Source organism: Lolium perenne, chromosome 2 (genome assembly GCF_019359855.2).
Source record: "Lolium perenne isolate Kyuss_39 chromosome 2, Kyuss_2.0, whole genome shotgun sequence".
Lineage (NCBI taxonomy): Eukaryota > Viridiplantae > Streptophyta > Magnoliopsida > Poales > Poaceae > Lolium > Lolium perenne.
The window spans coordinates 48,569,548-48,590,655 of record NC_067245.2 but is presented as its reverse complement, the minus strand read 5'-3'; the positions used below and the strand labels follow the sequence as shown (position 1 = coordinate 48,590,655).

General features: G+C 47.2%; 3 protein-coding genes and 1 non-coding gene across 4 annotated transcripts; all 4 read right to left on the bottom strand.

Annotated features, from left to right (window-relative positions):
• Positions 1-127: 127 nt before the first annotated feature.
• On the bottom strand, positions 128-199 carry TRNAW-CCA (transfer RNA tryptophan (anticodon CCA)). The gene has a single exon. It is a non-coding gene; the product is annotated as a tRNA-Trp (tRNA).
• A 2,303-nt stretch (positions 200-2,502) lies between these two features.
• Positions 2,503-8,895, bottom strand: LOC127332053 (cysteine-rich receptor-like protein kinase 15). Its single transcript, XM_051358306.2, has 5 exons — positions 8,088-8,895; positions 7,844-7,998; positions 6,804-6,845; positions 2,961-4,038; positions 2,503-2,669 (listed from the first exon to the last, which is right to left on the bottom strand). Exons 1-5 carry the CDS (start codon positions 8,765-8,767, stop codon positions 2,615-2,617), a joined length of 2,010 nt encoding a protein of 669 aa, XP_051214266.1. The 5' UTR covers positions 8,768-8,895; the 3' UTR covers positions 2,503-2,614.
• A 3,466-nt stretch (positions 8,896-12,361) lies between these two features.
• LOC139835474 (uncharacterized) lies at positions 12,362-17,140 on the bottom strand. The gene is made up of 2 exons (XM_071825330.1): positions 15,724-17,140; positions 12,362-14,460 (listed from the first exon to the last, which is right to left on the bottom strand). The coding sequence occupies exons 1-2, from the start codon at positions 17,138-17,140 to the stop codon at positions 12,362-12,364; spliced, it is 3,516 nt and encodes a 1,171-aa protein (XP_071681431.1).
• A 250-nt stretch (positions 17,141-17,390) lies between these two features.
• LOC127328423 (uncharacterized) lies at positions 17,391-17,810 on the bottom strand. Its single transcript, XM_051355023.1, has one exon. It carries the CDS (start codon positions 17,808-17,810, stop codon positions 17,391-17,393), a length of 420 nt encoding a protein of 139 aa, XP_051210983.1.
• Positions 17,811-21,108: the final 3,298 nt, after the last annotated feature.

The following is a 21,108-nucleotide window of genomic DNA, read 5'->3' as shown; positions in this document are numbered from 1 at the left end:
TCGGAGGAAGGGCTCGTCGTGGGCTTGCTTTCGAAATGGGCCTTCGGGTTTAGGAATGGGTTAAAATGGACTGGCCGAAAAGTTTTGGTTAGGGAAAAAAAAGGAACCGGATTAGGATCGGGGGTATTGAACCCGACGTGAATCGAACACGCAACCTTCTGATCTGGAGTCAGACGCGCTACCATTGCGCCACGGATCCGGTGATGGTACAAACGATATCGAAAGGTATTAGTAGACATTTTGTTCTCGTACTCTAGACATTACAAGTTTAGAACTACGACAGTGCCATAGACGTTCTTGTTAGTTAACGAACTTCCCATACTCCAGCCTCCACCCATGCGTGAGCACCAACTTTGATCGGTGAAGCGTTGTCCCATGGTCATAATTGGAAAGTAGGGATGCCAATTTTATCCCATGCGGTAAGGATATGGAAATATTGTTTTACCTATAGGTAGTACCTATACCCGAACCGCTAAGATGGGGTAGGGCATGAGTGCATTCATGTGCCCATGGGTAGACCTAAACCTACCCATTTTCCTCTGACATATGCTTCCTCGAGATCACGATACACTCACGCTTCCCATTACGCTAATCCAACATGGAGTCAGCGACAACGCTACCGACATCCATCCTTTCCTCTGGATCCAGTCCTTTCTCACTTTCATCAGTCCCAGCGGTCAGTGCAGGTAGGTGCTCACCATGCAGGTAGCATTCGAATAGAGAGTAAAAGAACACAATTGTAACGTGGCGGTGCATTGTACACTCTGATTCTATGAACTATTGATCTACCCAATGGATATCCATCAGGTAAGGGTACTCACCGGGTATGGGTGCGAGTAAAATTTAATACACATAGGTTTGGTTATATGTAAAAAAAATACCCGCGAGCTCTATGGGTGTAGGTATGATATTTCTCTACCCTACATATATCCTACTCATTGCCATCCTTATTGACAGGGTTGGCCGACGTGGTTTTTGACGCCGACGAAGACATGGAAGACTGACCACCGGATCTACTCGCTCAATGTTGAACATGAGAGTCAAAAATTGTACCCACCATCAGGGGTTGAGCTAGAAAATGCACAGAGATAGAAATAAAATCTCGTTTTAGGGGTAGCTGTTTAACAAAGAAATTATTTTTTATGTGGTGTCCTATGCAGCTACAGTTGGATTCGCCTATGTCCACCATGTTGACAGGAAATACCATCCGTCGGCAACCAACGATTGATTGGGAATACCATCCGACGGAAGCAAGCGTGTTCACCTCTCCCATTTTGACTACATGCACTGTAATTACACTAAATCGAACGGCAATTTAGGAAGCCTACCCAATCCCGTCGCGAGCACCCATAGAGTGACGCATGTTCTTCCCCAATGGAAGCGGCGACTTGGTATTTCACTTCACAACGACAATGACACGTTTTCATCATCCCTACTCCGCCCAACAGTGATGGCGACTATGGCTCTTTGTTGCAGCAAGATCCTATGTGTTAGTCCTTCTCTCCGCTACAACTAGTCAATGTACCGGTAACAAGAAAGAGGAGAAAAGGAAGGTCATCCCCATGCGACTAGGGGTTCTGTCGATCTACTATAGTTAGTGGGCCTGCTGCACGGCATCTTAGCCCACCAACCCAACCTGAGACCAACACGGAATACATCAAGCTTTGGGTCCTCTCCCCCTAAAATACTAGCATGTTAGGGGGGACATGTTCTTTCTTATAAGTCGCTCCTCTCGTCTCCTCCCACAACCTATGTGGGATTGCACCCAACACCGTCCCCTCTGCCGGTGTCGGTGCTGGTCTATCACGCATATGGTCTTATCCGACAACTGATGTGGGATTACACCCAACACCGTCGCCTATGTCGGCGTTGGCGCTAGTCTGCCACGCCTCTGATGTCCTTTCGGGCCTTCGAGATGTGGCATGCATGACGTAGTCTATCGCCAGTGGGAGGGTTCTCATATCTTATTTTGGATTTTCTACGTGTCTTCTTTAGGATGGTGAGGATGTGGTGATATCATGAAGTTGGAATAACGTCATCCCTGCCCTATCCTCGTTTAATTGGTGCGCCTAGCACCGGCAGAGGGCACGTGCAGTTGTGGGTCTCGCGAATCTCTTGGGTGTATCTGGTTGAGTCTTATGTTTGTTGCGGTGATTTCGGGTCGAGCTCTTCTGATATATAGTTCTCACCAGCGGTGATGATTGCTCCTCTAGTGTGTTGATCCTCGGAGACCTTAGCACGAGTGGTTTTCTATTTATCTATTATAATAAACTCTACTACGATAAGCTTTGCTTGGCTTCGGTGATGGAAGGACGAGGACGGCGACATACTTTCTGCTTGCCCCAGCTGTAATCGTCTCTAGATTATCATATAACCTATATATAATTTTTTACTACTAAAAGATGATTGCTAAGGAGCGTGGAAGGAGACAATATCAGTGCAGTTTGGAGTCACGCTTTGTCATCTCTCTGACTTTGTATCAGTGCCCAGTGATAAGCTTAGTTTCAAAAAACAGAGGATGCAATTGATTGATTCCACGGGCATTGTTTCTGACATCGTTCGATTTATTTCTTCCTCTTTTTACCTCGAAAAATCTTACGGATGAACTTGCTAGCTAGTTCCCTTCTTCATAGGAACTTGTCTCGTTCTGTTGTTGACCTGTGTCATCCCTGTGTATGTGGAATTAGAAATGAATTAAGGAGCAGTGCAAATTAATTATGTGGTCAACAAGCAGCACAAAACAGTTCTCTATCGTGCTAAACAAAATGAATCGCACAATAATCCTAGCATCATCTCTGAATTTAAGTGCTTGGCCGAGTATATTTTCCTCAAGGACAATTGCATTTATTTTTCTTTAAAAAAGGATAACCACACTGAAGGACTTTATTTTTTTATAAAGACACTGAAGGACTTTGTAAAAGCATATTTAATATTATAAAGTAAAGTGATGGAAAACTCACGATATATGTGAATAGAGGAATTGCTTGGGCGGTATCTCGAGCTGATCAGCACTTCTGTCAAACATTTCTATAACCTTGGTCATCGTTGGGCGAGATGCTGGCCATATTTGTATGCACCACAACCCAATAGAGGCCATCTTCTTTGCAGTCTCTTCAGTTTCACCTGATCCCAAGTCAAGCGAGTGCAAACTCCCAAATTGTGCGAGATGGTCGTGAACCCAGTCGGGGAAATACACCTCACTTTCCCTCTCCACACTTGCTCTCAAGTTTCTCCTTCCTCCGACCATCTCTAGGAGCACCATGCCGAAGCTGTATACATCTGATTTTGTCGAAACGGTCCCGAATCGCCTTGAGAATACTTCTGGCGCAATGAACCCGACCGTCCCCCGCAAGCCAGTCATCGACAATAGATAGCTCTCCTTGGGATTGCACAACTTCGCCAGTCCGAAATCGGCGATCTTCGGGACGAAGTCCTGGTCAAGGAGGATGTTTTGGGGCTTGACATCGAAATGTATGATCCTGGTGTTGCATCCACGGTGAAGATACTCCAAACCTCTGGCGATGCCTGCTGCGATCTCATATAGTTTGTCCCAGCCAAGGGTTTCTTTCGAGTTATCGGCGTAGATGAACCTGTCCAGTGACCCATTAGACATGTAATCATATACGAGAGCTCTCTTTGGTCCCTCCAAACAGAAACCGAGCAGAGTGACAACATTCACATGGGAGGTCCTCCTGATGCTGATGACCTCGTTTACAAACTCTTCACCGTTCCCAATCATGTCATGAAGGAACTTGACAGCAACAGGGTGGCCATCAGATAGGGTGCCCTTGTATACCATGCCATAGCCGCCTTCTCCTAGCTTCTCAGCAAAAGTTTTGGTTATTTTCTTCAGATATGAGAATTTGTATCTCTTGGGGGCCATTGAACCGTAGTTTCCCAATAATTCTTCGATTTTGTCCACAGGTTTGTTGTACTGCTTTCCTACCATTGATTGGAATGGGATTCTTCCACTTCTTCGAATCTTTATAGAAATAATGACGCAGGCCATGACCAAAACAAGGGCTGCAACAATTGAAACTGAAAGAAGCAGCGTACTGTTTTAGCAAGATGCACATAATTAACTTTACACTAGAAATAATGATGTACTCCTCCATCCATCAACAAGTGTACAGTTAGCTTTTGATTTAAGTAAAAAAAATAAAAATGACCAATTGGATAAAAATGCATAGCGGGATATGTGACATCAAGTTAGCATATTAAACTACATTTTAAAACGGATCCAACAACACTAATTTGAGCCTCAACAGCGCGGAGATTTGAGCCTCCCTTAGCTAGTCCTCCTGCACCCCAGCCTAACCCTCCTCCCGCACCCCAGCCTAACCGCCGCCGCCGCCGGTAGCGCCGCCGGGGCAAAGTCCCACGGGGCGTGGCGGCGGCGGGGGCTCCTCCTCGTCGACGCCTGGTGACGGCGGCCGGATCTCCCTCCTCGATGCATGGCGGGCGCGCGGATGAGTCGGGCGGCGGCCTGCGCTGCGCCCATTCTCCCGTCGGCTCCCCTGGCGGTCGGCGCGTGGGATGGGCGGCGGCGGCCAGCGCTGCGGCCTCCCTCCTCCCGTCGGCTCCGCAGCACTCCGGCAGGAGTTGGTGGTGGGCGGCGGCCAGGCTCATGGCCTGCGGCAATTCCCCCCCCCCCCCGCCTCTTGCCGGTGAGTGGAGGCGATCTCGGGTTTCACCCGCGACACGAGGTCGCCCGGGGCAGCAGCCTTGGGTACGACGGTGGAGGTGGCCCTCTTCTTTGCCAGAGAGGGTCGGCTTGCGGTTGTTGGTGGTGGATCTATCGATCTATCACCGCGTTCCGGTGGCGAGATGGAGATGCTTGGAAGCCGGCGACGGAGTCGCCGGTGGAGGGTTGGCATGGCCAGCCCGGGACGGTCGCCGACGTGGGGGTCCGACCTGAATAAAGGTGGTGGTCCTAGGGTCTCTCTTGCGTGAAGAGGAAGACCTACTGGAGGCCTGGACTCGTGATCTAGCCGGAGTGTTGAGTTCCGGAAGGCTCCGCCGGCGAATGTAACAGTGCTTTTTGCCTGGAGTTTGCTGGATCGGTGGTATTCGGTCGTGCGCACCCATGCTTTTATTCCGACCGATTGGTTCTGGAGGGAGCGGCGCGAAGCTCTTTTTCTGTGTTGACATCAAGTGACTATGGATCCATGATGAAAGTTGGAAGAAGGGAAGTTCATGAAGGCTGGAGGGGAGGACTAGCTAAGGGAGGCTCAAATCTCCGCGCTGTTGAGGGATTTGCTTGGTGTTCCGGGCTTCACAGCAGCGGTATGAAAGTGGGGGCGACAACACAGGTGAAGTTCAGAGTCCTACCTTTCAGGGTGAAAACCCAAGGTCTGGCCTTAACTGGTTGTGCCTGGCAATGACCTTGTTGGAGGCATTGTTTTGAGAGCGGGGACTATCTTCAGGGTGAAAACCTAAGATCTTTGATCGGGCGACGATGGTGTTAGCGCACTGTTCCCTTCTTGGAGGCGTCGTTCTTGGAGAGTCTGTACTTCAGGTGTTGTCTTGGTGGTGGATGTATTGCTGTTGTTAGGCCCGAGATACTGTAGCGGGACTTTTGTTTCTTAGTTTTCTTTTCCTTTTTTTGGCTATGTGCATCCGTAGTGCCATTAGGGTGGTGCGTTGTTGCAGAGGCCGGGTGTAATTGGTATCGTTTTGATATTAATATATTCCCTTTATCGAAAAAACAACACTAATTTGGATAAATGCTGCTATTTTTTTCTAAAAGTTTATCAAATCAAGACAATTTAAGATAGGTTCAAAAGCTAAACATGTATTTATTCATAGACGAAGAAGTACAACATATAATATAAACCGTTGTGTAAAATTACTTTATATAAGATGACCAACACTTTTACAACCGTCTAATTAATGAACACTCAGCTAGCACCCCGAAAAAAGAACAGGCTAGCATATATTCAGGGGATACTGAGCAGGTAATGAAAAATCCAGAATGCAGTGTTTTACAACCAGTTGCTATTACCATAACTTATATTATGAAACGAGACAAAATACTTGAATTTATCAATGATTAAGAAGAGTATTTCCTAGTTAATTAGCGAAAAATAAATACAAAAACCTTGAAAGACGAGAACCAACCTGAGGTTGGGTGGTTAGGAGGGTGGTTGTACCCCCAGCCCACCAGAGTTCAAACCCCAGGTTTGACATCTGTGTGTCTCATAAAGGCGGAATATTCATTCAGTGGGAGGCGACGTTCCCGTCGACAGCGAGGCGTCTGTGGTGACTTCGTCAATTTCAAGATCCAATCCGCCGGTCCAGTCTTCCGGAGGTGCTCATAGGGGTAGGGTGTGCGTGTGTGCGTTCATAGGGGTGAGTGTATACGCGTGTATGTGAGCGTCTGCGTTTGTACTGTGTTTCTCAAAAAAAAAAAAAAACCTTGAAAGACAAACCCAAGCAACTGTCATAGAACATGACATAGCACATATCGTCATTGCTGCCCTGGCTACCAACACACACTCCAAACATGTCCCAAAAAGCATAGAATAGTCGACGTTACATAGTTTCATCGTCCTCGCTACTACTCGAGCCAACGACTCCGACTATGCCGTAACAGACTGCCAATGATGTCCAACCTTCAACAAACCACACGAATACACTGCTAAACAACAAGCCACCGACGCAAACGACTAGACAACTCCAATTCCGAAGGCAAGACAGCGCGGGAAGAGAGCAAGGTTTTTTTTTTTGCAAAAAGAAGAATATCACACTGTTTGTAATTTTCAGTTAGGTTGATCAGAAGGATAAGGGTTACGAAGACATACCTGATAATGCCACACTTCTGCGCAATTTGCTACGCTTGGCAGCTGCAACAATTAAGCTCATGTTTATGATTCTCATAAATATGATAGTTTATAGGAATCCAACATAATACATTAAGTTGTTGTGTGCCAACTGATTAGCATTGATCAGACTGCAACCTTGCTTGATCAAACTGCAATCTTGCTTGATCAGACTGCAATCTTGCTCTTCACAGAATCTGATAATATAGATAAATACAGTGGCAAAGATACTAGTACACCTAGAGATGATTTTTACGAGTCAGCTTATAGAATGGCTTGGTAGGTGGTGGAGCAATCTAAGAAGAGTTAATACCCTTTCTTTCTGAAAACATGTTGCATACAAATTTTTCTGTTAATGTCAAACTTTATAAAACTTGAAAGAGTACATATAATTAATGTATCAACATGTAGAATAAGAATACCATATGCATATAACATGATAAGATACTTTATGATGATCCTAATAATATGAAATTTATATGTTGTTGTATTTTTTCTATCTAATTTAAAATTTACAAATTTTAATTTGACCAAAATTATGCACTACATATTTGCTGGCGATAGATCTCCCAGCGCGAGTCTTTATTGCATGTCGTGCTTACATTTTTTAACATAATTAATTTTAAAATAAGAATCTGATTATTTAAAAGAAAACTCTTTTGCTACTCATAGACCATATGATAGCGTCAACATTCGTGCAAGGCATGAGTTGCAACTGAGAAAAGCGTGCCAAACCGTTGGATTGCTTTACGATTGGTGCTGTGTATGAGTTGCACTTCGATGACATCAGTCGGCAGTCACACTTTTCAAAAAATTAATTCAGTGGATGAACCAGCAGGTTTTCACGAGAGGGAAGAAAGATGACATTTGATACGTTCGTCGAAATTAAAGGACCAGTCATACTCATGCACCGCACTCGCCATGTTGTCAATCGCTTTCACACCAACAAAGGACACAAAGTCATGTAGGTACTACGGAGTACTATGAGTAGTTACTGTTGCGATGACGCGTCACGCACTGACCTGATGTGGAAGAAGAATCTGGCGCGGGGGACGACGACGGCGACGCCGTCTCCGGCGGCACCACGAGAATCCTCGTCGTGTTTGGGGGCATGTAGAACGGCACCACCTCGAACCTCGTGTAGCATGTTAGCGAGTAGGCGCGCCCCCCTTTCGTCCTGCGCTTAGAAGCACGCGTACATGTCAGTGGCCGACCTTCCTCGATCTACGCGGACGAATGATTGACTAGGTAGGAGGAGTAGGTTACATGGGCAACGACGCGGCGAGGCTCCGGAGGCAGCGCCGGCAGCCGGCCGGCGAGAGGTCCGGCACGCACTGCGCGAACCCGTACAGGCTCTCCTCCCCGGTGACGTTCGTCTGCGCGAACGCGAGCAGCCGCCCGGGCGATCCGGCTCCGGCGGCGGCGGCCTGCGCGAGGCGGTCTACGAGCCGCCCGAGCGCGGCGCCGTACCGGTCGGCGTCGCCGGCGCTGGTCATGTTCGGGTTGTAGAAGCCGAACCGCTTCTCCATGTCCGGCTCCGCGAGGGCGCCCGCGGCCGCCGCGGCCACGTACCGCAGCAGGCAGTTGTTGTACAGCATGGCGGCCTCCGCCGCGCGCGGGCACGCCAGCGTCACGTTCCCGGCCGCCATGCGCAGGCAGAGCCGGCACACCGCCGCCGGCCCCGCGTCCGCGTAGCAGATGGCGAGGCCGTACGGCGCGTCCGGTTGCTGCGGGCGCCGGTCGACCCTGGCGTAGCCGTCGCGGGAGCGGCTGGCCGCGGCCACCGCGTCGCTGAGCACGCCGCGGAGGTTGGTCGCGTAGGCGCTCCCGGAGCTGTAGTTCGCTGTGGAACATGATGACCATACCTGCACCGTCTGCGCGAGCGCTGGGGCGGCGAGGAGGGCGGCAGCGAGGAGGAGGGCGGCGAGGAGGGTGCCCACGGCCATTGCCCACCGAGGTGAGGTTGCACACACCAGAGTGAGAGTAGCCTAGCCTACATACATAACGTAGTGGTCTTTGTTTATTCTGCAGCGGGTGGACTTGGTTATCAATCAGGTCGTCTCGTCATGATGCAGTATAGACAACGCCCGGTACTTTGGACCCACGAATGGCTCCACGAACCGTGTTCATCATTCATTTTGTAGTACTAGCAGGATTCTGCGTTCTGGGCAGCCACGCACACTTCCTACGGGGCGGTTGGCGGTGGTGCCGTCAAGTTCCATTTGGTGTGTATTTCGCTCTTTTTTAATCTATCTGCTACTCAAAGACACCACTACCGTACTAGGATTTTAAGCCTGGAACTTGAAGCTAAATCTTATTACAACTTCTCTTTAGAACAGAAGGTCTAAGACTTTAGAAAGGAGCATATAGAGAGACTTCAGGGGGTAGACATAAAAACATGCAGACACATAGTTGAGCTCAATCAACCGTCTCAGATTCTTGTCACAGGAGCACATCCATGCCTCCTCCCAAAAACTTCTTCGCATTCGCTCAGACACCCGTGACACGGTTCTTCTGATCTTTTCTTTTTGAAGAATATTCCAGTCATCCAAGAGGCGGCACATAGAAAAGATAACATCAGTAGAGTTATTAGGCATTTTGCTTTGAAAACAAAAGGAGTTTCTCGTTTTCCATAAGTTCCAAAGTAAAGCTGCAGTAGCATGACCACTACTCTATCTACACCCAAAAAAATTTGTAACCAGTTCTGGCAAAGATCATAAAAATTCTCAGGTTTACTCTCTATCCCTAAAGCACAGCTTGCTACATTCCAATTATATCTCGCTAAGGGACACTCAAAGAACAAGTGATTATATTTTCATTACCACGCAAAATTCACATAAGATACCCCCTTCCAACCTTTCTTAGCCAAGTTATTCTTGGTTAAGATTATATCCTTCACAATCAGCCAAATAAAAGCTTTGACTTTAAGAGTTCTATTCATCCTCCAAATCATTTTGTACGGTAATAAAATACGCCAAGCTATCAAATAAGTGTAAAGAGATTTAACGAAAATACGCCGATCTATCAAATATCTCGCTCTATTTGTTTCACGATCTAAGACAAAACCATATGTAAGGACATAAATAAAACCCTAATTTTGAGTTAGGTTAAAAAGTGAATTTGGTGCAGCAATACTGGCTTTTTTTTGTCTTTTTCATTACTTTACTTTATCGAGAGAAAGGATACAAAACATCGGTGGAGCTTCACGGAGAAGTTTGAGTGGGCCGGGACAAACAATGTGTGCTGATTTGCTTATATTAATGGGCCGGGCTACTAATTTAGATGCCTTTACGCAAATTCATGGGTGGGCTAGGGCCCAGTTTGGCCCCTTAGTAGCTCTGGCCCTGGATACAAACCAACATCTAACATTACTCGCATGCCGAACATAGCGCGACCCTGTACAACACTGATTTTACAACCTTGCATAATATGATACGAAAAATGACACTAACTTTTTCAGCTACCAAACCGATCTAAGCTTAAGTTTCCTAACATTCACCCCCGTAGCTAAAGGTGTCTCCTTCAAAACTGGCAGAAGCCAAATTAGCCGAGACTACCCTAAAAAGTAAGCAAGGAGAAGAATGAATTACGTAGGATACTGGCTACTTGAAGTCGGTCGTGAAAGATTGAAGCTTGCTTTGAAGGAAGAAAAGAGGGTGCTAGATTCTATGCCAGACCGGTGGTGCTCTTTCGATCATCAACATCGCCGACCATATCACTGTCACTATAACCCGCCAAACAAAGTTCACCGTTGTCCTTCTTCTTCTCATAGAAGTAGCCAAGACCCATAGTCCCTTTTACATACCGTAATACATACAGTAATATATACTCCATATTTCACAACTCGAAATTTCATGTGAACATTTTAGCTGATTAGAAAAAAAAAGTTTAGCATGCCTAAACTAATAAACTCTAGCTACAAAAGCGATCTTGAGTATTCAGTTTCAAATAAATAAAGAATATAGCATAATTGGACAAGAAATTTCAAAATATCTTTTGTGGTACCAGTGTACTAGTCACTTGCAGCAGTCTTCGCTCTTCAACAAGTGAGAAGAAATTATTACTTCAGAAGGTATAGAGTGAAAAAAAAGTTGTTACTCCCTCCATACCGGTTTACTGGGCTTACTATGAAATTAGGAAAATACCCAAAATTGGGCTCAAATCAGCATTAGTTGGCCAGACTTAATAGCCACTGTGGCCCTCTCCTCCTCAAATCGCTCGCCACCACTAATTCTCGCATGTGCTTACTCCTCGTTAACATCCTGTGAAGAGGTAACAACGAATGCATGGCCTTGATCCTACTACTGATAGGGTGAATCAGTTTGCATGCAAACCCGCTGAGTACATGGAGGTGCAATCTACTTAATTACCGCACCAAACTAGAGAAAAACTTGGGATTACAATGGGTCAAAGTGGATTTTCTCGCCCAATCTGCTAGCACCTGGGTTGCAGTGCCTCGCGAATAAGCCTAATAAATCGGTATAGAGGGGGTACTATGGTACGGAGTAGTACATGATATGAGAATATAACTAGCTTTGAGATTCCAAAGCAACCAAATGAGTTACTCGTGACATTTTATTGGGGTCTCTGGAGAGCGAAGACATAAAAAAGCAATATGGCTACAAGTTTGTTTCACTCATTTGACACTTCGGGATCTCTGAACAGTGTATGTATCTACACCGAAAGATACCATCAGTCCATAGAAAGCAATACAGCTATAAGTCCATCTATCTAGCAAAAGGACAACTGCTAACTAAGCTATACAGTTGCTACTTGCTAGTTAACACTAAGGAAGAACAAACATGCATTAGTGCAGGCATGTACTAGAACATAAAAACTAAGGATAAGCAATCACCTGGTGTAAAGAAACTTGTGAAATGATAGTAATCGACATTATAGGTATCGTAAAGTTTTCTGGATTGCATCGACATAAGTTGAACCATGTAGACACCATCCTTCAGACATATGAAAATAATACCAGTATCCTAATCCTACCCCAGCAGTCGTCCCCAGAGTCTCTCGATCGGAGAATGGGGCCCAACAATTGTATGCATTTCAATGGTCTCCACGGCACCCATGTGGCAACACCATGACAATTGACCTTCATTTGCCACATTTAGAGGCGAGGGAAACACAATATGGCGAAGCCAACACCGCCATCCTCACCTTGGATGATCTGGCGGTTTCCGGAGCAGATATCATTTGCAACTGGAGGCCCCGTGATCACAGCTAGGCTATGTTCATCCAAATCAAACTCAAGTATTTGATCTCCCTCAGACATCGAGTAAAGTGCATTACAAGCAAGGGTCGCACTAGCATCTGAAAGCTCACATGGAGTGGCTGTTGAGATGATATTGGCGCCCCATACGCCAGATTGAGTGTAAGACGATAGGGTTTAGGGGGAACCGGCACACCCCTCTAGGGGTGGCCTATCTCATATATATATAGGAGTACACAAAGGTACAATACAAGTCCAATACCAATTAGGTATGGATACACATATACAGCTACAATACAATGTCTAACACCCTCCCTCAATCTTAGCCACTTTGTAAAGAATCTAAAAGGGTAAGATTGCGCCTGCAAGCCTCAAACTGTGGAAGAGGCAATGGCTTTGTGAAGATGTCTGCAAGTTGATCTTTAGAAGATATGAACTTGATTTGTAGCTGTCTTCGTGCAACACGTTCCCGCACAAAATGATAATCCACTTCAATGTGTTTAGTTCTAGCATGAAACACCGGGTTGGCTGAAAGATATGTAGCACCGATATTATCACACCAAAGGACTGGAGACTGTGGCTGAGACACCCGCAATTCGCGAAGCAAAGACTGTACCCATATGAGCTCAGCAGTGGCATTGGCAACAGCTTTGTATTCAGCCTCAGTACTACTACGAGACACAGTGGCTTGTTTCCGAGCACTCCAGGCGATCAAATTGGAACCAAAGAACACAGCATAGCCCCCCGTGGATCGCCTGTCATCTGGACTGCCAGCCCAGTCGGCATCAGAATAGGCTGAGAGCACTCCAGAGATGGTAGGCCGGATATGAAGACCATGAGACAAGGTAGACTGTACATAGCGAAGTATGCGTTTAACAGCAGCCCAATGAGTGTCTCGTGGTGTATGAAGATACTGACAAACTCTGTTGACAGCATAGGAAATATCTGGCCGGGTGATGGTCAGGTACTGAAGCCCTCCAACAATGCTTCTATACTCAGTGGCCTCATCAGAAGTGAGGAGAACACCATCAGCTGCAGTAATCTTATCAGTGGAGGACATGGGTGTGGCCGTGGGCTTGCATTTGAGCATGCCAGCACGGCGCAAAATGTCCAAGGAGTACTTCTTCTGAGTCATGACCAAACCAGAAGCACACTGAGCCACCTCCAAGCCAAGAAAGTAGTGAAGAGCACCGAGGTCTTTGACAGCAAAGTCCTTCCCAAGTGACGCAATGAGAGCATCAGAAGCCAAAGCTGACGAGCTGATCAGAATAATGTCATCTACATAGACCAAGAAGTACATAGTAACCTTGGGCGTCTGTAGAAGAAACAGAGAGGAATCAGCTGTAGAGGGCACAAATCCATGAGCACGAAGAGCTGAACCAAGGCGAGCATGCCAAGCACGAGGCGCTTGCTTCAGACCATAGAGAGCCTTGGTGAGACGACAGATATGCGTGGGATGATCAGGATCAACAAAACCTGGAGGCTGCCGCATATAGACCTCTTCCTCGAGTAAGCCATGGAGAAAAGCGTTCTGCACATCAAGCTGCCGAAGAGACCAACCTCGAGTAACAGCAAGCGACAGAAGCAGGCGTATAGTAGTAGGCTTGACCACAGGACTGAAGGTATCTTCATAGTCAAGGCCAAACCGTTGCCTAAACCCGCGAGCAACAAGACGTGCCTTGTAGCGCTCAATGGTCCCATCAGAGTGCTTCTTGACCTTGAACACCCATTTGGAATCAATAATATTAACACGAGGCGGCGGAGGGACAAGTGCCCAGGTCTCATTGCGAAGCAAGGCCTGATATTCTTGCTCCATGGCCTCTCGCCAATGTGGAATACTCATAGCAGCCTGATATGTGCGGGGCTCAGCTGTCGGATCATCAAGGGCAGCAATCATACAAGCAGCATACCAGGCAACAGTCCCATCTGTGCGCTCTTTGGGACGGAAGATACCACTGCGACTGCGCGTATGAGGCCGTAGAGGAGCAGCAGTCGGTGCCGTAGAAGCTGGAGTAGTACCAGGCGACGGCGACGGACTGGACGACGGACTAGGCGATGGAGACATGGCCGGAGACGCCTGGGTCGGTGAAGAGGCCGGCGAAGCAGGCCGCAGAGGCGACCCAGGGAGCGGCCCATCGTGGCAACGCGGGGACGCAGGGGCGGGCGATGGCGACGGAGGCGACGCAGGCGCCGGAGCCACGTGGGCTTGTGCATGGGCACGGTCCCCGAGGCCATGCACGTCGGGATGATCGACGTGAGGCGAGGCGGGAGGCGTGGCCAGGGGAGCAGCATCAGCAGGTACGGTGCTAGCGGGATCAACAGGTGGAGAAGAGGCATCGCCCATCGACGAAAGCTGTATATGAGCAGGCGACGGTGATGGCACTTCATCAAGTAATTCCAAGCGAGCTCCACGACCAATACCTGCACCATGATTAGGTAACAACATAGGAGAGTATGCAACATCACCAAATTGGTCAGCAGTGGTGGAGGAGGAATGCAATGATGGGGGTGCTGTAGTGGACACTGGGAGGCTCGAAAAAGGAAAAGAATTCTCATCAAAGACGACATCCCTAGATATGTAGACACGATTTGTGGGAACATGGAGACACTTGTACCCTTTATGAAGAGCACTATATCCAAGGAACACACATTTTTTAGATCGAAACTCCAACTTACGTTTATTGTAGGGGCGCAAATGTGGCCAACACGCACAACCAAAAACCTTGAAAAAGGTATAGTCGGGCTTTTCATTAAGGAGAAGTTCAAGCGGAGTTTTCATAGATAACACACGAGTGGGAGTAGGGTTGATGAGAAAACAAGCAGTGGAAAAAGCATCACTCCAAAAACGAAAAGGAAGAGATGCATGAGCCAAAAGAGTAAGACCAGTTTCAACTATGTGTCGATGCTTACGCTCAACTGAGCCATTCTGTTGATGAGTATGAGGGCATGATAGACGATGAGAAATCCCAAGCTCCTGAAAGAAAGAGTTGAGGTTGCGATACTCGCCCCCCCAATCTGACTGAACATGAATAATTTTGTGCTTGAGAAGACGTTCAACATGTTTTTGAAATTGAGTAAAAATACTAAACACATCAGATTTGCGCTTAATAAGATAGAGCCATGTAAAACGACTATAAGCATCGATGAAACTGACATAATATGTGTGTCCACTAACAGAGGTTTGAGCAGGACCCCATACATCTGTAAACACAAGTTCTAAAGGACTCTTAACTTCTCGAGTAGAATCAGAAAATGAAAGCTGATGACTTTTGCCCTGTTGACAGGCATCACACACTGCTAAATCTTGTTTACTAGACAAACTAGGCAACTCATAACGACTCAAGACATGACAAACAATGGGAGTGGCAGGATGACCAAGACGAGCATGCCACTGCGACGACGAGACGTGAACTCCACTGAACACCTGATGGGCACCCGGAGGATCCACGCGATAGAGGCCATGACACAGCTGCCCGCTAAGAAGAACGTCCCTCGTGGCTCGATCCTTAACAAAAAGATCAAACGGGTGAAACTCACAAAAAACATTATTATCATGAGTGAGCCTAGGAACTGAAAGCAGATTGCGTGTGACAGCTGGAACACGAAGGACATCGTTAAGATAGAGTTGTCTAGATGGATGGCTAGTGAGGAGAGAAGCTTGACCAATATGGGAGATGTGCATACCTGCTCCGTTTGCGGTGTGAACCTTGTCAGAACCATGATAGGCGTCGCGAGTATGCAGCTTGTTGAGCTCGCTAGTCAGGTGATCCGTGGCCCCAGTGTCCATGTACCACGCGGGATCGACGGAGTAGGACTGTGTCTGACCTTGCTGGCCCTGGGGCGAAGGCCGATCAGCCATAGCGGCCTGGCGCGCATTGTTGCGCGTGTCCCGGCCATCGTTGCCAAGACCGAGGAAGCTGCGCTGGAAACGCCGATGACACTTGGAGGCAATGTGACCGTCACGGCCACACAGCTGGCAAGTGCGCTGAGGACGCCCACCACCATAGGCCGGGGATGAGGCAGGGGCCGGAGGTGCGGAGGCAGGGGACTTGCCCTGGGAGGAAGGCGGCGCATTGCGCGCACCACCTTTCTGCGCGATGTGAGCCGAGAGGTCGGACTGGACGCCGCTGCTGCGACGGCCGGGGCGCGCCTCAACACGCTGCTCGGTACGGAGGAGCTTCGCATAGAGCATGTGAGGCGGCATGGGCGTGGTGCGATCTTCCATCACCTCAACCAGCCCGTCGTACTCCTCATCGAGCCCATTGACAACATACGAGTTGAACTCAGAGTCGGAGAGGGGCTGGCCGATAGACGCGAGCGTGTCAGCGAGCCCGCGCACCTTGTTGTAGTAGTCCTTGGCGCTCATGTCCAGCTTCTCGCACTCACCTAGCTCACGGCGGAGAGAGTTGGCACGTGCTTGGGATTGAGCCGAGAAGCTCGACTCCAGCGTCTTCCATGCTTCACAGGAAGTGGTGGCGAAGACAACCATGCCGGCGACCGTCGGGGAGAGAGACCCCTGTATGGAGGACAGGTTTGCTTGATCCTGTGCCGTCCACACACGATGAGCCGGGTTCACCACCGGCCCTTGCACACTGTCGATGAGCGCAGGAGGACAGGGCAAGCTACCATCAACATAGCCCATCAGGTAATGGCTCCGAAGAAGGGGAAGCACCTGCGCACGCCAAAAGATATAGTTGTCGGGCGTTAGTTTGATGGTGATGTGGTTGCCGAAGTGGTAAGGCGGCGGCAGCGTAGCGAACGCATCCGGTGCAGCAGCCGGGAGCACCACGGGCTGCACCACGGGCTGCACCACAGGGCCAGGGCCGGCCGGCGCAGGCGCCGGAGGCGTGACCGGCACAGACGCCGGGGCGGTCACAGCAGCCGTGGAGCTGGAGGCAGGCGCGGAGGCGATCTGGAGCTGCGTCGCAGTAGAGACCGGCGAGGCCGATGGTGGGTGCACGAAGAGGGAGCCCACGCTGAGAGTCCCCTCCTGGGACATGGTGGCGGCCGCGGCCATGTCGAGTGGCCGGTTGAGAAGGGCCGCCAAGGAGGCCGGGAGATACCCGGAAGAGGAGAGGCCAAACGTGGCGCTCGTAGTCATGGCGCCGGCGATGATGAGGCGGAAGCGAGGGAGATGCGCGGCGGCGGCTGCGGGAGAGAGCAGCGGCGGCGGCGATCTAGGTTTAGGATCGAGATGGTCGTGATACCATGTAAGACGATAGGGTTTAGGGGGAACCGGCACACCCCTCTAGGGGTGGCCTATCTCATATATATATAGGAGTACACAAAGGTACAATACAAGTCCAATACCAATTAGGTATGGATACACATATACAGCTACAATACAATGTCTAACATTGAGGAGTATTGGAGTAAACACGTGCGAGGAATTGATTATCTTCACTGTACACGACCAAGACTACCCTGAATAGGCTCGAGTGGCAGCCGCCGTGCACGTTGGCCAAGGTCGTCGGCAGCGCTGAGGAAGCCCGCTCGTGATCGAGCAAATCGTAGTCGCGGCTGCCGCAACGTCCAAGGGAGAATCGTATTAGAGGGATGCGGTCGGGAGGGTCGAGTATGGTGTTGAACATAATCCCACGTTTGCTCCTCCACGAGAATGCGCCGAGCAGTGGCGGCTTCCGGTGGTGGATGCGGAACTGGCGGTGGAACTTGGGGTCCGTGACGAGGTGCCGCCAGCGCCTGCAGACCGCGGAGGCGCGCGGGAGGGAAGACGGCTGCGGAGGGAGACGGAGGAGGATCTCCCACAGCATATCATCGTCCTCCCGGCAGGGAGGCCGGCACCGCCGATGAATTCCCGACACCGTGGCCGCGGCTCATTTCGGCGCCCTCCTCGGTCGCCTCGATTTGGGGATGGAGGCTCGGACTGCAGCAGCGCGTCACTCTGGCGTCCGCTTCTCTGCTGTGGGTTGGGGATCTGGGGACGAGGTGCGGCGGCTGGTCATCTCCGGCCCCTCGCCGGAATGGAGGTCTGGAGTCGCCGCCAACAGAGGAAACCCGGGTGTATGAGGTTTTCTGAAGGGAAGGAGTCACGTCTAAAGCGAGAATGGTGTGCATTTTCAGACTACGGAGCTTTTTTGCTTTTTCGAAAATTCAGACTCCGGAGTTTAACAAGTGCAAAGTGGGACTCCTATCTGCCCAAACTAGACGCACGTACTAATTAATTATAATGCACAAAAATCGAAATGTAGCATCCTGTTATATCATCGAAATGTAGCATCCTGTTATATCATCATTTATATACCGGGGCTTTCAATAGACACGCATATACATGTGTTCTTAATATGAAAATGTTTTTGTACTTACACTCATGGGTGTGGATTGGATATTTTCGTCACCGTCTGTTATGCTTTAAAATTTGGATAAAAAGGAAGAGAGGACAAAATAATCTTTTCATCTACCATGGTAAGCACGAATCTCGGGAAATAAAAGGACGGTGAAGAAAACACTCACACCCATGCATGTAAGTACGAAATCCACTCTCAGTACGATGATTTATAATTATAAATAGTGTTACCATGTTCTTTGCAATTTACATTACCATTTGTCCACGGCCCATGTTTGAAAATGTTATATGATGAAATCTAGCAATTTATAGTGCAATCTAGTAGAGTAGGATAACGGACTTGCCATAATTGTTTTAATATTTTTGGATCATTTAATTCAATTTTCGAATTTTATAAAATAGACAACTTTATTGTGCACTCTACTATAGCAGAATGTACTTGCCAGATTTTTTTGAATTTTAGTTTGTACTATTTACTCTATTTTGAGTTATATAAATAAAGAGCCCCATGGAGCTTAGGAGTAACAAAAATCACATATTTTTTGTGTGTAAAATGCTATAAAATTAGTTATAAAGTAGTAGATTCATTATTACTTCTCACATATGATTCAACATTTTTTAAGCATGAATAAGAAAGTTCATTAGAAATCTTTTTTCCTAGAAAAACGAATGCCAAGTATAGAAAGAAGACTTCGCAAACAGCCAAGGGAGAAATGGTACGGAGGGGCTACTTCGGCGGCTCGCTTTAGTGCTTGTAGTCTTCGCTATGTGATCTAATGATTTATTTATAATTCTTATTACTATTGATATTTTTTTGTATTGATGATGACTAGTAAGTTTGCACGTGCAACACACGTCTATACAATCAATCATGTATAAACAACCACCTTTACTCCTCTATCTCCAGAATCATCAAGTCTCTTCTCCAAGTAAGAATGATGTATATTCTCATGCGCGCCTTCCCATGACGCAAATAGGACCACCAATTTCCCCATCTGCCCAAGTGAGGCAGTTGACACTCAGCGACCAGCAAACCTAGTGGTGTTCCCCATACAAAAATGTACTATCATCACAACCACCACAAAAGTTGTCATGTCAATCCCTCTCCCGCTCTTTCCATATCACCTAGCAGAACCCACATTTATGAATTATGATGTAGATATACATGCACCAACACTAAAGCCGAGGGTTCAAACACACAAATTCCATGCACAATGCCGATCCACATGTTGCTTCTCCCCGGTGGCCACGACCTCCCTCGGCCCTCTCTCCCTGCACCAATGACCAATTCCTCCCCATGCCCAACCACCTATTGGGATTTCACTTCTCACCTAGCATTTCTTTCAAATCTCGAAGAATCGTTTGTCGCACCACATGTCAGAAGCCAACACCGCCCATGGTTGCTAATAGCTATTGTGCAACATGTATTTGTCAAAGGTTGCCAAATTCAGTTGGAACAAACAATTCTACTTAATACACGTCAAAAGATTAACCATAAATGAGTAGAAAATCTATATCTATCTCCTACCAAAATGGAGAAACGGTGGACAAAATATGACCAAAAGAAACAAGTAACACTGACTGGTTCACTTCAAGTTTCATTCGACTAATAAAACTTCAGTTTTGAAGGATAAATTTATTAGACTCAAACATCCACTTGTGCAAAAAAAAGCCAACCTAAGATAAAATAATAAGGGCTGGAAAAAACCGGAAAGACTCAAGAAGGAAAGACTTGTTGATTAATACCCCAAATTGTAAAGAAGAAACATGTAAACTTTATGTTCCGAATTGCAACCGAGGAATGCTTGCTCAACACAACATCAGTTAGAGGCATGTGCATCTGCAGTGTACCAAACAAAGGTATAAATCACTAAACCATTGTACTATAACATGTAACAACCTTATTAACAACAGGAAATATGATGCTCACATTAAATCTATATGAACAATTCTTATTCAAATTTGTCCTGACGTGATTGGTCCTGCCAGTATGACCAGGAGTAAAAGAATTGTGCACTAATTTGAGTACAATCTATCAAGAATAGATAAGCTCCACCATTTTTACCATCTCCATTGATTGAACCAGGAGGTCTCAATTAGCTTATAAATATCAGATATTTACTATTATTTTACATAATACCTTGCTTGGATGCATTGGGTAAATTTTTGTCTTATCAGTTGCCTGCAAGAGATAAGATTCATGGTAAAAAAAGATAGATACAATCGCAGGCACATCAAAAAATAATGAAGTCCGTGAACTAAACGGTGGAAGATAACAATACAAACTAACAACAATTAACCGTGTGAAAGATGATATCAGCAAGCACTTTTAAGACCCAATGGTGCAGATAAAATTAGGTGAGATGCGGTATTCAATACATATCCAATGCTCTCAAAGTTGAAGCTGAAATGACTATATGAAATAGAAATATAATGCAAATTCTTATATATGCCTCAAACATGAATTTATGCATGAAATTGAACGATGAAACTGAACTATGCTATAAACCTGAAACGTGAATCATTACTTTATTCACACGGAGCTTGTAAATAAATGAAATCAGTTGGTGAGAATGTTAGTCTATGGAATTTAGTAGTAATCAAGCGAATTAACCAAATAAGAGAAATATACACAAGGTGAGTACTATTTTTCTGGCGGTGTTCTTCCACGAAATCAAACACCCAACTTTTCTCCACTGGCCTCATGCATAGAAAGCTAGTAGAATATGAAGCAAAAAATGTATGTTAGTTAAAACCGAAATGTA

What these genes read in the sequence shown, in the direction of transcription:
- LOC127332053 (XM_051358306.2), bottom strand. Translation starts at nt 8,767, where the DNA reads ATGGCCGTGGGCACCCTCCTCGCCGCCCTCCTCCTCGCTGCCGCCCTC. An exon ending in CTCGCCGCGTCGTTGCCCAT is followed by an intron (nt 7,999 to 8,087) that starts GTAACCTACTCC and finishes TTCTAAGCGCAG; the next exon opens with GACGAAAGGGGGGCGCGCCT. An exon ending in TTCCTCTATTCACATATATC is followed by an intron (nt 2,670 to 2,960) that starts GTGAGTTTTCCA and finishes CCACATACACAG; the next exon opens with GGATGACACAGGTCAACAAC.
- LOC139835474 (XM_071825330.1), bottom strand. Translation starts at nt 17,140, where the DNA reads ATGACTACGAGCGCCACGTTTGGCCTCTCCTCTTCCGGGTATCTCCCG. An exon ending in TCACACCGCAAACGGAGCAG is followed by an intron (nt 14,461 to 15,723) that starts GTATGCACATCT and finishes ATCATGGTGCAG; the next exon opens with GTATTGGTCGTGGAGCTCGC.
- LOC127328423 (XM_051355023.1), bottom strand. Translation starts at nt 17,810, where the DNA reads ATGCTGTGGGAGATCCTCCTCCGTCTCCCTCCGCAGCCGTCTTCCCTC.